At 51.1% G+C, this 13,256-nt stretch overlaps 1 protein-coding gene across 1 annotated transcript in view; it reads right to left on the minus strand.

The window, feature by feature from the left end:
* Positions 1-365: 365 nt before the first annotated feature.
* The window catches only part of SPAG17 (sperm associated antigen 17), a 290,551-nt gene continuing 277,660 nt past the window's right edge, over positions 366-13,256 (minus strand). The window contains exons 44-47 of the mRNA XM_077479578.1: positions 7,824-7,884; positions 3,879-4,023; positions 2,110-2,247; positions 366-463 (exon numbers count right to left, since the gene is read on the minus strand). Of these exons, the coding sequence (XP_077335704.1) occupies positions 444-463; positions 2,110-2,247; positions 3,879-4,023; positions 7,824-7,884 (364 nt within the window). The 3' untranslated portion in view covers positions 366-443. The remainder of the gene's footprint in view (positions 464-2,109; positions 2,248-3,878; positions 4,024-7,823; positions 7,885-13,256) is intronic.

Consider the following 13,256-nt stretch of genomic DNA (forward strand, 5'->3'; position numbering starts at 1 on the left):
TACACTGTAGCTGACATCAGATTCCCTTACACACAGCTATGATCTGCTCAATGTGTAGCTGGTCACTGTTTTGCAGTTCTGACCTGTGAAGCTCCCTGGTTGGAATGGCAACTCTGCTACACACTGCACAGATCATAGTGGTGTGTAAGGGGGAAGAGGAGGGAAAGGTCCAGGAAGGCCAGCACAGCATCGATTGGGGGGGGGGGGGGGGGGACTGAAATCTGGCGAGTGCAGCACACCCCAGCACCAACCTCCCCCCCCCCCCCCCCGGAAAAGGTGAGTAGACCCCAGTAGATCATCTTTATGTGACATTCCTGGCTGGTCCTATCTCAGCCCACATTGAAGTGATCGATTGGACAGAAACATGAATTCTCAAACTTTATTTAAATATTACAAGGTAGCAAAATAGATTTTAGAATTTCTATGGTGGTAATAAATGCGAATCAGAGTCCTGAAGATCGACCTGGAAGAGAACAAAATGACAAGGTTAGAATCGTCATCTCGCTTCTAAATCCAAAATGCATTTTTCCGAATCCTCTCCCAGGACAGCACATGACTGAGGGATAGGCATCTCCAACAGCAAACGCTTCACCAAAAACCCTCTAAAGGTAAGGAAGTCCCTCTGCCAATTGTTTCCTCCATCCAGAGGAGATGTATGATGGGAGCCCCTTCTTGCTGGTGGGGTTCTCCTCTATCTTTGCTCCCCAGTCCGTTCCAATTCATGGACAGGAGGAGGTCTGGGCCCACTACCTTTATCAGTGCCAGGGGAAGGCCAGTACTGGAGGTAACTTGCTGCCTTCTTGGTTGGTATGGTTCTGGCAGCAGTAAAGGAACTTCCAGGATGGGGATTATGCCAGGCTGAGCTCAGCTGACCTGTGGTGCCAAGTCTGAGGGGCGTAATGTTGCACCAGGTTCTGGCGAAAGTGGGTGAGGCCTGTCTGTGCCTTTTTCTGGTTTTATATCGCTGTACCTGCTGGGATGATTTACCCCCCTCTTTGTCTCGGTGATCACTGTCACCGAGACAAAATTTTGGTTGGTCACTAGAACAGGAATAGAGAATTCTTCCAATGGGGACAGCTGATCTGGTGACAACTGTCTAAAGATTTCTTGTTCACTCTTCTGATTTCCTGTTGTGTCCATGGGACAGGAAGTGAAGGGAATTATCGCCAATGGGGCAAAAAACAAACGTAACTCCCTTTTTACTCTATTTTCTTTACTTATTATACATTTTCCAGCATATGAAATGGCTACAAACATGAAATCACAATTACTTTGAATCGGGGGGTTTATTACACACATTTGTAGATTCCTGCTGCTCTCCAGAGTCTAGGCCATGGCAGGGTAGCTGCTGAACTTGTTTAGCTTGAGTACCAAGCTGTAGGTTTCACCAGATGTTCATGTGCTAGGTCAGTCTCCAAACTGTGGCAATATTCCTTCCAGTGACAACAAAGGGGCACTATTCCTCCCACTGACGCCAGTGATGGGGCACTGTTCCTCCCACTGACGCCAGTGATGGGGCACTGTTCCTCCCACTGACGCCAGTGATGGGGCACTGTTCCTCCCCCTGACCCCAATTATGGGGCACTATTCCAGTGACACCAACGAAGGGGCACCGTTCCTCCCACTGACGCCAGTGATGGGGCACCGTTCCTCCCACTGACGCCAGTGATGGGGCACCGTTCCTCCCACTGACGCCAGTGATGGGGCACTATTCCAGTGACACCAACGAAGGGGCATAATTCCTGCCACTGAAACCAATAATGGGGCACTATTCCTTCTCATGACACCAACAATGGGGCACTATTCCTTCTCATGACACCAACAATGGGGCACTATTCCTCCCACCAATGATGGCGCACAATTCCTTCACATGACACCAACAATGATCCCGGCTATACCCTGCCATTTATTGCCATGGTGTTGGTAAGGGAGAATTGAGGTTTGAGTTGGCAGTGTAACTGAAGCTAGTAAATGGTATCTATAATAAATTAATATATAACTTTACAGTAGAGCGAGTTATTCTCTTCTCCATCCTGTGCCCCATTCTCTGGCTGGTACCTGAGCGACACCTAGATTTAATGCCCCCCCCCCCACCCTTTGGTTACATACCGGTTTCTGACATTTTTCTTGGTCTGAGAAGTTCCAGTCTGGACTGGAGGCTGCTACTGATCAGCTTCACTCCCGGCCCCAAATCTCCGTTTGCTGCACCCTCCATGCGCCTCTCATACACGCCCTCTGTGAGGACTGGTGGGGGTGGGGTTAAGGATAGAACAATTATAAAACGGCACTGTGTATATACAGGATAGTCAGTGTTGGTGATATCAGTGCGGTCGCTGTGCTTGGCTCCAGCTCCTGGACTAGACGCACAGAACGGGAAAATTTGTGTAATTTCAGATAGATTTGTTATGTTACTAATTGGTTACATGACTGTGGGGTCATATGACGGGTGGGGGCACTGCAGGGAGGTATGATGGGTGGGGACGGATGGTGAAACTGTGGGGTCATATGATGGGTGGGGACAGATGGTGACACTGCAGGGTCGTATGACGGGTGGGGGCACTGTGGGGACGTATGATGGGTGGGGACGGATGGTGACATTGTGGGGTCAAATGACGGGTGGGGACGGATGGTGACACTGCGGGGTCAAATGACGGGTGGGGACGGATGGTGACGCTGCAGGGTCGTATGATGGGTGGGGACGGATGGTGACGCTGCAGGGTCCTATGACGGGTGGGGGCACTGCGGGGTCGTATGACGGGTGGGGGCACTGCGGGGTCGTATGACGGGTGGGGCCACTGCGGGGTCGTATGACGGGTGGGGCCACTGCGGGGTCGTATGACGGGTGGGGCCACTGCGGGGTCGTATGACGGGTGGGGCCACTGCGGGGTCGTATGAGGTGTGGGGACACTGCGGGGTCGTATGAGGTGTGGGGGCATTGTGGGGTCGTATGACGGGTGGGGGCACTGCGGGGTCGTATGATGTGTGGGGACACTGCGGAGTCGTTTGACGGGGGGGCACTGCGGGGTCGTATGAGGTGTGGGGACACTGCGGGGTCTATGAGGTGTGGGGACACTGCGGGGTCTATGAGGTGTGGGGACACTGCGGAGTCGTTTGACGGGGGGGGGGGGGCACTGCAGGGTTGTATGACGGGTGGGGACACTGCGGGGTCGTATGAGGTGTGGGGACACTGCGGAGTCGTTTGACGGGGGGGGGGGGCACTGCGGGGTCGTGTGACGGGGGGGGGGGGCACTGCGGGGTCGTGTGACGGGGGGGGGGGCACTGCGGGGTCGTGTGACGGGGGGGGGGGCACTGCGGGGTCGTTTGACGGGGGGGGGGCACTGCAGGGTTGTATGACGGGTGGGGACACTGCGGGGTCGTATGAGGTGTGGGGACACTGCGGAGTCGTTTGACGGGGGGGGGGCACTGCGGGGTCGTGTGACGGGGGGGGGGCACTGCGGGGTCGTGTGACGGGGGGGGGGGGCACTGCGGGGTCGTGTGACGGGGGGGGGCACTGCGGGGTCGTGTGACGGGGGGGGGGGGCACTGCGGGGTCGTGTGACGGGGGGGGGGCACTGTGGGGTCGTGTGACGGGGGGGGGCACTGCGGGGTCGTGTGACGGGGGGGGGCACTGCGGGGTCGTGTGACGGGTGGGGACACTGCGGGGTCGTGTGACGGGTGGGGACACTGCGGGGTCGTGTGACGGGTGGGGACACTGTGGGGATGGATGGGGGCACTGCGGGGTTGCGGGATGGGTGGGGGCACTGCGGGGTCGCGGGATGGGTGGGGGCACTGCGGGGTCGCGGGATGGGTGGGGGCACTGCGGGGTCGCGGGACAACAGATGATGCTTCAAGGTAACTCTGCTCTCCAGTAAAGGATATTTGCAGTGACCGGTAGGAAGAGGGTCTCCACCTCACTCTGGATCTCGATGCAATGTGAACATTCTGCGGCCCCCTCCGGACCTTCCAATCCGATGGCCATAGCAAACAATTCTACTTCCAACCTCGTCTGCATTCCCGCCGCCACCTGCACACGTGACATGAGATGGAGAAATCTGTGTGAAGATTCAGTGACCAGAAAAATGGAAGTCATACCGAGAAGGGAAGAGATCCGTCCTTCGACACATTGCTTACATCCACCAAGTCCGAGAGTGTCATTCAGTAAATACAATGTAGCAATGTATTAGTTTATTGTATTTATTATTTTATTAATATAGAGAGCAAAGGTGTGATCCTGGGAGCCTAGCCAGGGTGAGGATACGTCACTGGTTGCTAGGAAGCTGACGGCCATAAGCTGCCTAACAACCAGTCTGAGTGGGAAACTGTCACATCTAGAGTTGGCGGGTGGGCAAACACCTCATTTGGTTCGTCCATTTAGGTCTGAAACTGAAGCTCATCCCTAGTGGAAGCCCCTCATAAGGTGTACAGACCCGGTAACTCAGAACAGGGATGGAGGGAACCCCTGATAATGGGCACAGCGGGTGTACAGACCCAGAAACTCAGCACAGGGATGGTGGGAACCCCTCATAATGGGCACAGCAGGTGTACAGACCCGGGAACTCAGGAAAGGGGTTGTGGGAACCCCTTATAATAGGCATAGCGGGTGTGCAGACCCGGGAACTCAGCACAGGGATGGTGGGAACCCTTCATAATGGGCACAGCAGATGTACGGACCCAGGAACTCAGCACAGGGATGGTGGGAACCCCTCATAATGGGCACAGCGGGTGTACAGACCTGGAAACTCAGCGCAGGGATGGTTGGAACCCCTCATAATGGGCACAGCGGGTGTACAGACCCGGGAACTCAGCACAGGGATGGTGGGAACCCCTCATAATGGGCACAGCGGGTGTACAGACCCGGAAACTCAGCGCAGGGATGGTGGGAACCCCTTATAATGGGCATAGCGGGTGTGCAGACCCGGGAACTCAGCACAGGGATGGTGGGAACCCCTCATAATGGGCACAGCAGGTGTACAGACCCGGAAACTCAGCGCAGGGATGGTTGGAACCCCTCATAATGGGCAGCGGGTGTACAGACCCAGAAACTCAGTACAGGGATGGTGGGAACCCCTCATAATGGGCACAGCGGGTGTACAGACCTGGGAACTCAGCACAGGGATGGTTGGAACCCCTCATAATGGGCACAGCAGGTGTACAGACCCAGAAACTCAGTACAGGGATGGTGGGAACCCCTCATAATGGGCACAGCGGGTGTACAGACCTGGGAACTCAGCACAGGGATGGAGGGAACCCCTCATAATGGGCACAGCAGGTGTACAGACCCAGAAACTCAGTACAGGGATGGTGGGAACCCCTCATAATGGGCACAGCAGGTGTACAGACACGGGAACTCAGCACAGGGATGGTGGGAACCCCTCATAATGGGCATAGCGGGTGTGCAGATCCAGGAACTCAGCACAGGGATGGTGGGAACCCCTCATAATGGGCACAGCAGGTGTACAGACCCGGGAACTCAGCACAGGGATGGTGGGAACCCCTCATAATGGGCACAGCAGGTGTACAGACCCGGGAACTCAGCACAGGGATGGTGGGAACCCTTCATAATGGGCACAGCAGATGTACAGACCCGGAAACTCAGCGCAGGGATGGTTGGAACCCCTCATAATGGGCACAGCGGGTGTACAGACCCAGAAACTCAGTACAGGGATGGTGGGAACCCCTCATAATGGGCACAGCGGGTGTACAGACCTGGGAACTCAGCACAGGGATGGTTGGAACCCCTCATAATGGGCACAGCAGGTGTACAGACCCAGAAACTCAGTACAGGGATGGTGGGAACCCCTCATAATGGGCACAGCGGGTGTACAGACCTGGGAACTCAGCACAGGGATGGAGGGAACCCCTCATAATGGGCACAGTAGGTGTACAGACCCAGAAACTCAGTACAGGGATGGTGGGAACCCCTCATAATGGGCACAGCAGGTGTACAGACACGGGAACTCAGCACAGGGATGGTGGGAACCCCTCATAATGGGCATAGCGGGTGTGCAGATCCAGGAACTCAGCACAGGGATGGTGGGAACCCCTCATAATGGGCACAGCAGGTGTACAGACCCGGGAACTCAGCACAGGGATGGTGGGAACCCCTCATAATGGGCACAGCAGGTGTACAGACCCGGGAACTCAGCACAGGGATGGTGGGAACCCCTCATAATGGGCACAGCGGGTGTACAGACCCGGAAACTCAGCGCAGGGATGGTGGGAACCCCTCATAATGGGCACAGCGGGTGTACAGACCCGGAAACTCAGCGCAGGGATGGTGGGAACCCCTCATAATGGGCACAGCGGGTGTGCAGATCCAGGAACTCAGCACAGGGATGGTGGGAACCCCTCATAATGGGCACAGCAGGTGTACAGACCCGGGAACTCAGCACAGGGATGGTGGGAACCCCTCATAATGGGCACAGCGGGTGTACAGACCCGGGAACTCAGCACAGGGATGGTGGGAACCCCTCATAATGGGCACAGCGGGTGTACAGACCCGGGAACTCAGCACAGGGATGGTGGGAACCCCTCATAATGGGCACAGCGGGTGTACAGACCCGGGAACTCAGCACAGGGATGGTGGGAACCCCTCATAATGGGCACAGCGGGTGTACAGACCCGGGAACTCAGCACAGGGATGGTGGGAACCCCTCATAATGGGCACAGCGGGTGTACAGACCCGGGAACTCAGCACAGGGATGGTGGGAACCCCTCATAATGGGCACAGCGGGTGTACAGACCCGGGAACTCAGCACAGGGATGGTGGGAACCCCTCATAATGGGCACAGCGGGTGTACAGACCCGGGAACTCAGCACAGGGATGGTGGGAACCCCTCATAATGGGCACAGCGGGTGTACAGACCCGGGAACTCAGCACAGGGATGGTGGGAACCCCTCATAATGGGCACAGCGGGTGTACAGACCCGGGAACTCAGCACAGGGATGGTGGGAACCCCTCATAATGGGCACAGCGGGTGTACAGACCCGGGAACTCAGCACAGGGATGGTGGGAACCCCTCATAATGGGCACAGCGGGTGTACAGACCCGGGAACTCAGCACAGGGATGGTGGGAACCCCTCATAATGGGCACAGCGGGTGTACAGACCCGGGAACTCAGCACAGGGATGGTGGGAACCCCTCATAATGGGCACAGCGGGTGTACAGACCCGGGAACTCAGCACAGGGATGGTGGGAACCCCTCATAATGGGCACAGCGGGTGTACAGACCCGGGAACTCAGCACAGGGATGGTGGGAACCCCTCATAATGGGCACAGCGGGTGTACAGACCCGGGAACTCAGCACAGGGATGGTGGGAACCCCTCATAATGGGCACAGCGGGTGTACAGACCCGGGAACTCAGCACAGGGATGGTGGGAACCCCTCATAATGGGCACAGCGGGTGTACAGACCCGGGAACTCAGCACAGGGATGGTGGGAACCCCTCATAATGGGCACAGCGGGTGTACAGACCCGGGAACTCAGCACAGGGATGGTGGGAACCCCTCATAATGGGCACAGCGGGTGTACAGACCCGGGAACTCAGCACAGGGATGGTGGGAACCCCTCATAATGGGCACAGCGGGTGTACAGACCCGGGAACTCAGCACAGGGATGGTGGGAACCCCTCATAATGGCCTTTAGGTCATTTCAGAAGCTCCCTTATATTGTAGGAGAAAAGCTAATAGAAATCAGAAAGTTATAGAAAGAAAACGAATTCCTGTATGTATCTGATCTGTACCATGGGGGGGGAGGGGGGCGCAGTATCAGATGAACACTTATACCAGTCTTAGCCCTGTAGAAGGACATGTGGGACACTTACCGGCCCGGGGGTGTAGGTGACTCTCAGGCCACTGCTGGGGGGTGGAGACTTCACCCGGAACCTGCCGGAAGAAACACAAGTTCTCTGTGATCTCATATTAAGTTGTTTGTTCAATGAAGAAATGTGATGTGAAACAAAATAATTAACATAATCTATAAATAAATCCCGGCTCTTTTAGTGTGATGCGTTACGTCCATCAGTTTGAATTTTTTTTTCAGACTTAACCACTCAACCTCCGTAAGGTTTCACCCCTTCATTACCAGACACTATTATTTGCTACGAAGCACTGGCCTTACTTTATCTGGTAATTGCGCGGTCATGCAACACTGTAGCCAAATTAAATTTATATATATATTTTCTCACAAAAATAGAGCTTTCTTTTGGTGGAATTTAATGAACGCTGATTTTTTTTTTTTTTTTTTTTGCTATATAAATATATAATAAGGTATTTTCTAAGAGAAAGTTTTTTAAGTTTAAGTTTTTTGAGGTTGTAATTTTTTCTCTCAATATTTTGGAAAATGAAGAAATTAAATAAAATGTTTTTTTTTTTTTTTACAATTTTTATATATATATATATATATATATATATATATATATATATATATATATATATATACTGTCATCCGTGCAGTACAGCGTCATCATGTGATTGGTGTGCTGCTGATTAGGGATACTGGCTGGCAACAGTTTGTAATAAAAAAATAATAATTAAAATGTCAATTTTTTTCAATTTTTCTATTTTGTTTTGCTATTTATTTTATTTTTATTTTTTTACATACTGTCATCAGAGTAGTTCAGTATCGGGACACTGTACTAATCTATGAAGGGGGGGGGGGGGGGGGGGGTTCAGGAATACTGACTGCTGACAGTTGGTAAAAAATAATAATTTTGGACTTAATCTTTTTACATCATAGTGAAACTGTACTACTCGGGGGATGGGGTTGATGCTGACTGGCAACAGTTTGTAAAAAAAAAAAAAAAATTATTTCTTTTTTTTTTTTTTTTTTAAACATTTTCTTACACTGTGATTGCTGGTTACAGGGATGATCACTGTTAACAGCAATCATATGAACTGCTCTCATTCGCGACTCATTGTTTTACTATTGTGATGCTGTGATTGGCCCACAGCTATCATATGGTACTGGGTGCCGTTTAGCCCAGGTATCATGTGATCACTGGTGACAAATCACAGACCACACACAGTAGTAAACAATGATGTCATGAATGGATGTCATGGATGTAAACAATGATGTCATGAATAGATTCTATTCATGACTGTTTACTATGTAACATGTCATCGCACAGCAATTACGTGGTATCTTGGTCACTCATAGCGATCCGATCAGGGCTGTAGATAAGGAGGTACCACCAGTCCTGTACAGGGCCGGGGGCCAGCAGCGGGGCCCATGCGCCAGGGTAACTCAGATATAGGCAGGCAGGGTGATTAGTATGGCAGGGAGGCAATTACTAGAACCTATCCCCTTGTATGGCTCTTTCAGCAGCAGCTGAAAGCCGCCTTCTCCTCCCCTCCGTCCTGTTGTCTTTCAGCTGCTGCAGAGAGAGCCATACAGGGGATCGGTTCCAGTAATATCATATGTACCAGCCCCTTCCTTTCCTGAATGAACATGAGTGATCGATAACGATCATCACTGTGCTCATTTATAACTGAAGCATTGGCTGTCAGGGGCCCCGTGTCATGTTGTCTCTGTATGGGGCCCCCATTTCAGGTTGTCTGTATGGGGGCCCCCGTGTCAGGTATGGGCAGGCAGGGTGATTTGTATGGCAGGGGGGCAATTACTGGAACCAATCCCCTGTATGGCTCTCTCTGCAGCAGCTGAAAACTGGCTTCTCCTCCTCTCCCTCCTGTTGGCTTTCAACTGCTGCAGAGAGAGCCATAAAGGGGATCGGTTCCAGTAATATCATATGTACCAGCCCCTTCCTTTCCTGAATGAACACGATGAGTAATCAATACCAAACATCACTGCGCTCATTCATAACTGAAGCATTGGCTGTCTGGGCCCCAGTGTCAGGTTGTCTGTACGGAGCCCCCCGCGTCAGGTTGTCTGTACGGAGCCCCCCGCGTCAGGTTGTCTGTACGGAGCCCCCCGCGTCAGGTTGTCTGTACGGAGACCCCCGCGTCAGGTTGTCTGTACGGAGACCCCCGCGTCAGGTTGTCTGTACGGAGACCCCCGCGTCAGGTTGTCTGTACGGAGACCCCCGCGTCAGGTTGTCTGTACGGAGCCCCCCGCGTCAGGTTGTCTGTACGGAGCCCCCCGCGTCAGGTTGTCTGTACGGAGCCCCCCGCGTCAGGTTGTCTGTACGGAGCCCCCCGCGTCAGGTTGTCTGTACGGAGCCCCCCGCGTCAGGTTGATCGCTGTCATGTCGGTGGTAGTCCACCCCCCCAAGTTAGAATAACTCCCTAGGACACACTTAACCCCTTCATCGCCCCCTAGTGCTTAACCCCTTCCCTGCCAGTGTCATTTACACAGTAATCAGTGCATTTTTATAGCACTGATCGTGGTATAAATGACAATGGTCTCAAAATAGTGTCAAAAGTGTGCGATGTGTCCACTGCAATGTCACAGTCATGATAAAAAAAAATAAAAAATCGCAGATCGCCGCCATTACTAGTAAAAAAAAAAATGCCATAAAACTATCCCCTATTTTGTAGATGCTATAACTTTTGCGCAAACCAATCAATATACGCTTATTGCGATTTTTTTTTGTTACCAAAAATATGTAGAAGAATACATATCGGCCTAAAGTTAGGAAAAAAAATGTTTTTTATATATATTTTTGGGGGATATTTTTTATAACAAAAAGTAAAAAATAATGCGTTTTTTCAAAATTGTTTTGTTTATAACGCAAAAAATAAAAACCGCAGAGGTGATCAAATACCACCAAAAGAAAGCTCTTTTGTTGGGTTCAACGCCGCACGACCGCGCAATTGTCAGTTAAAGCGGCGCAGTGCCGAATCGCAAAAAGTGCTCTGGTCAGGAAGGGGGGGGGGGGGTAAATCCTTCCGGGGCTGAAGCGGTTAAACTTCAACTTTAAATCAGACGCATGGAACAGAAATATTGGGCAATTTCAGGACATCTATTATCCACGTGGCTGTTCTGAGGTTCGGCCACCAGGTGGAGCTCCTGTACTGCGCTCTGCAAGCCAGCAGAGCGTATTAATGAATAGCAGTCAGAGGGTCGCAGGAGGGCGATGAGGGTGATGGAAGGGAGGTCGCTGCCATCTCTTACACATGGATATGGATGAGTTTTGGGGGCTCCCAATTCTTTCGGCTTACATTAGAGATCAGAAATCTCATAATTCTCTTCATCTGGAAGCTGAACAGCGCCCCCCCCCCCCCGGGAGAGGGAACGCGCGGTTTGGTAATGCACCACTTAACCCACTAATACCCAGTAAATGTACTCCAACGTGGGGGTATATTTACCAGTGCTCAGCTGACTTCCTGTCTGTTAATCCCGCCCATGAGCTCCAGTTCAGTGACTTTGCCTAGGCTGAGATGATGTCATCAGTCTGCTGCAGGCAGGAGGAAGCATTTTCTCAGTCTCCCCTCCCCCTCCAGTGATCAGACTGCAACATTGTAACTTTTTCAGCAAATCGGAGGCTGCGCAGGGGCTGATCTGTGTCAGACATAAAAATAAATGATATGCCCGCTATATCTGCCACCTATAGCATCTGCCATCATCCCTTCTATTAATGTTTCTCTCTGGTCAGCGTCTGCAGCCAGCTCGAAGTTTCCCACTCCACCCAAAACAGAACCGGTAGATGAATCATAGACCAGGACAGACACCATATCCCCGGAACCTATTGAAGGACCAATCGCTGACACCACCTCAGCTGGAGGCTCACATCTCCCAGGATGCACCCCGTCCAAACAAGCCCACACACCATATTTAACAGGGAAGAACTCTATCTCAGGTCTTTACCAACAAGCCCCAGTAGGGTGCAACCCGTCAGAAGGATCTGGGGGGAGTGTGCCCGTCACTGCTGCGGCGGCTGGTTGGTAAAGAACTGAGATTGGCTACAGTAGAAGGCGAAATGCGTTAGTGGGAAGGAGCTAGAGAATAAAATGACGATCGTTGTAATATTTTACGACACACTGTATTTACGCGGCTTTTTGAATTTAATGACTTTTGATTGCAAAAGAACACAACATATAACTCAAATTTTTGGTCAAATATAAAAGACGATGTTACGCCGAGTAAATAGATACCCAACACGTCGCGCATCAAAATTGCGCCTCGCTCGTGGAATGGCGACAAACGAAATAAAAATCTCCATAGGCGACACTGTAAACATTTTTACAGGTTACCTGTTTAGAGTTACAGTTCGCAGCCATACCTCACATGTGTGGTGCGGACATCGTTTACATATACGTACGTGACTTACGTATGCGTTAGGATAGGATGGCAGGACTTCTTTATGGGGAAATCTGGGGTCAATAAGACCCTAAATCTCTCCTTTACCTTTAAAAGCAAAAAAAAAAAAAGTAATCTTTTGCGTTAAAAAAAAAAATCTGCCCTAGATGGGAAGTGACGTCATGACGTCGATCCGTTTCCTCCAAGACCATAGAGACTATCTGGTCTCTGGTAACCTCTATGGCCAGCTGGTGTGACCATGGGTTAGTTTCTCAGGTGTGTCAGTGAAAACGGTAAGCCAGAAAAACACAGGCGAGTGGCGTGGGGGGTAACTGACCAAAAATAATCCCCTGAAGAAGTCACATTAGTAACGCAACACGCAGGGTGGAGCCAGTGATGTCATCATGGAGATTAACTGATTTATTTATTATCAAAAGGAAAACTGAGCAAAATTAATCCCCTAAAAGAAATCATGTTAGTCACGCAACACGTAGGGCGGAGCCAGTGACGTCATCGCGCCAAACCAGAAAGTGTGCTGCACATAGGAACCTTTTGTACCAGCGATGAATAGTCAAGCTGTGTTTCTGGCATGCATTCAATTAAGCGCACAGAAAAATGTGAGTTTTTATTTTATTTTTTTAAATATTTTTAACCACTTTCAGACCGGACCATTTTGCTGGCTTAAGACCAGCCCACTTTTTGCGATTCGGCACTGCGTCGCTTTAACTGACAATTGCGCGGTTGTGCGACGTGGTTCCCAAAACAAAATTGACGTCCTTTTTTTCCCCCCACAAATAGAGATTTCTTTTGATGGTATTTGATCACCCTCTGCGGTTTTTCTTTTTTGCAATATGAACAAAAATAGAGCGACAATTTTGAAAAAACGCATTCTTTTTTACTTTTTGCTATAATAAATATCCCCAAAAATGTATAAAAAAAAACATTTTTTTCCCTCAGTTTAGGCCGATACGTATTCTTCTACATATTTTTGGTAAAAAAAAAAAAATTTATAGCGTTTACAAAATAGGGATAGTTTTATGGCATTTTGGCATTTCTATTA

Source organism: Lithobates pipiens, unplaced genomic scaffold, assembly GCF_037356315.1.
Source record: "Lithobates pipiens isolate NorthernLeopardFrog02 unplaced genomic scaffold, aLitPip1_a1.2 Scaffold_16, whole genome shotgun sequence".
NCBI lineage: Eukaryota > Metazoa > Chordata > Amphibia > Anura > Ranidae > Lithobates > Lithobates pipiens.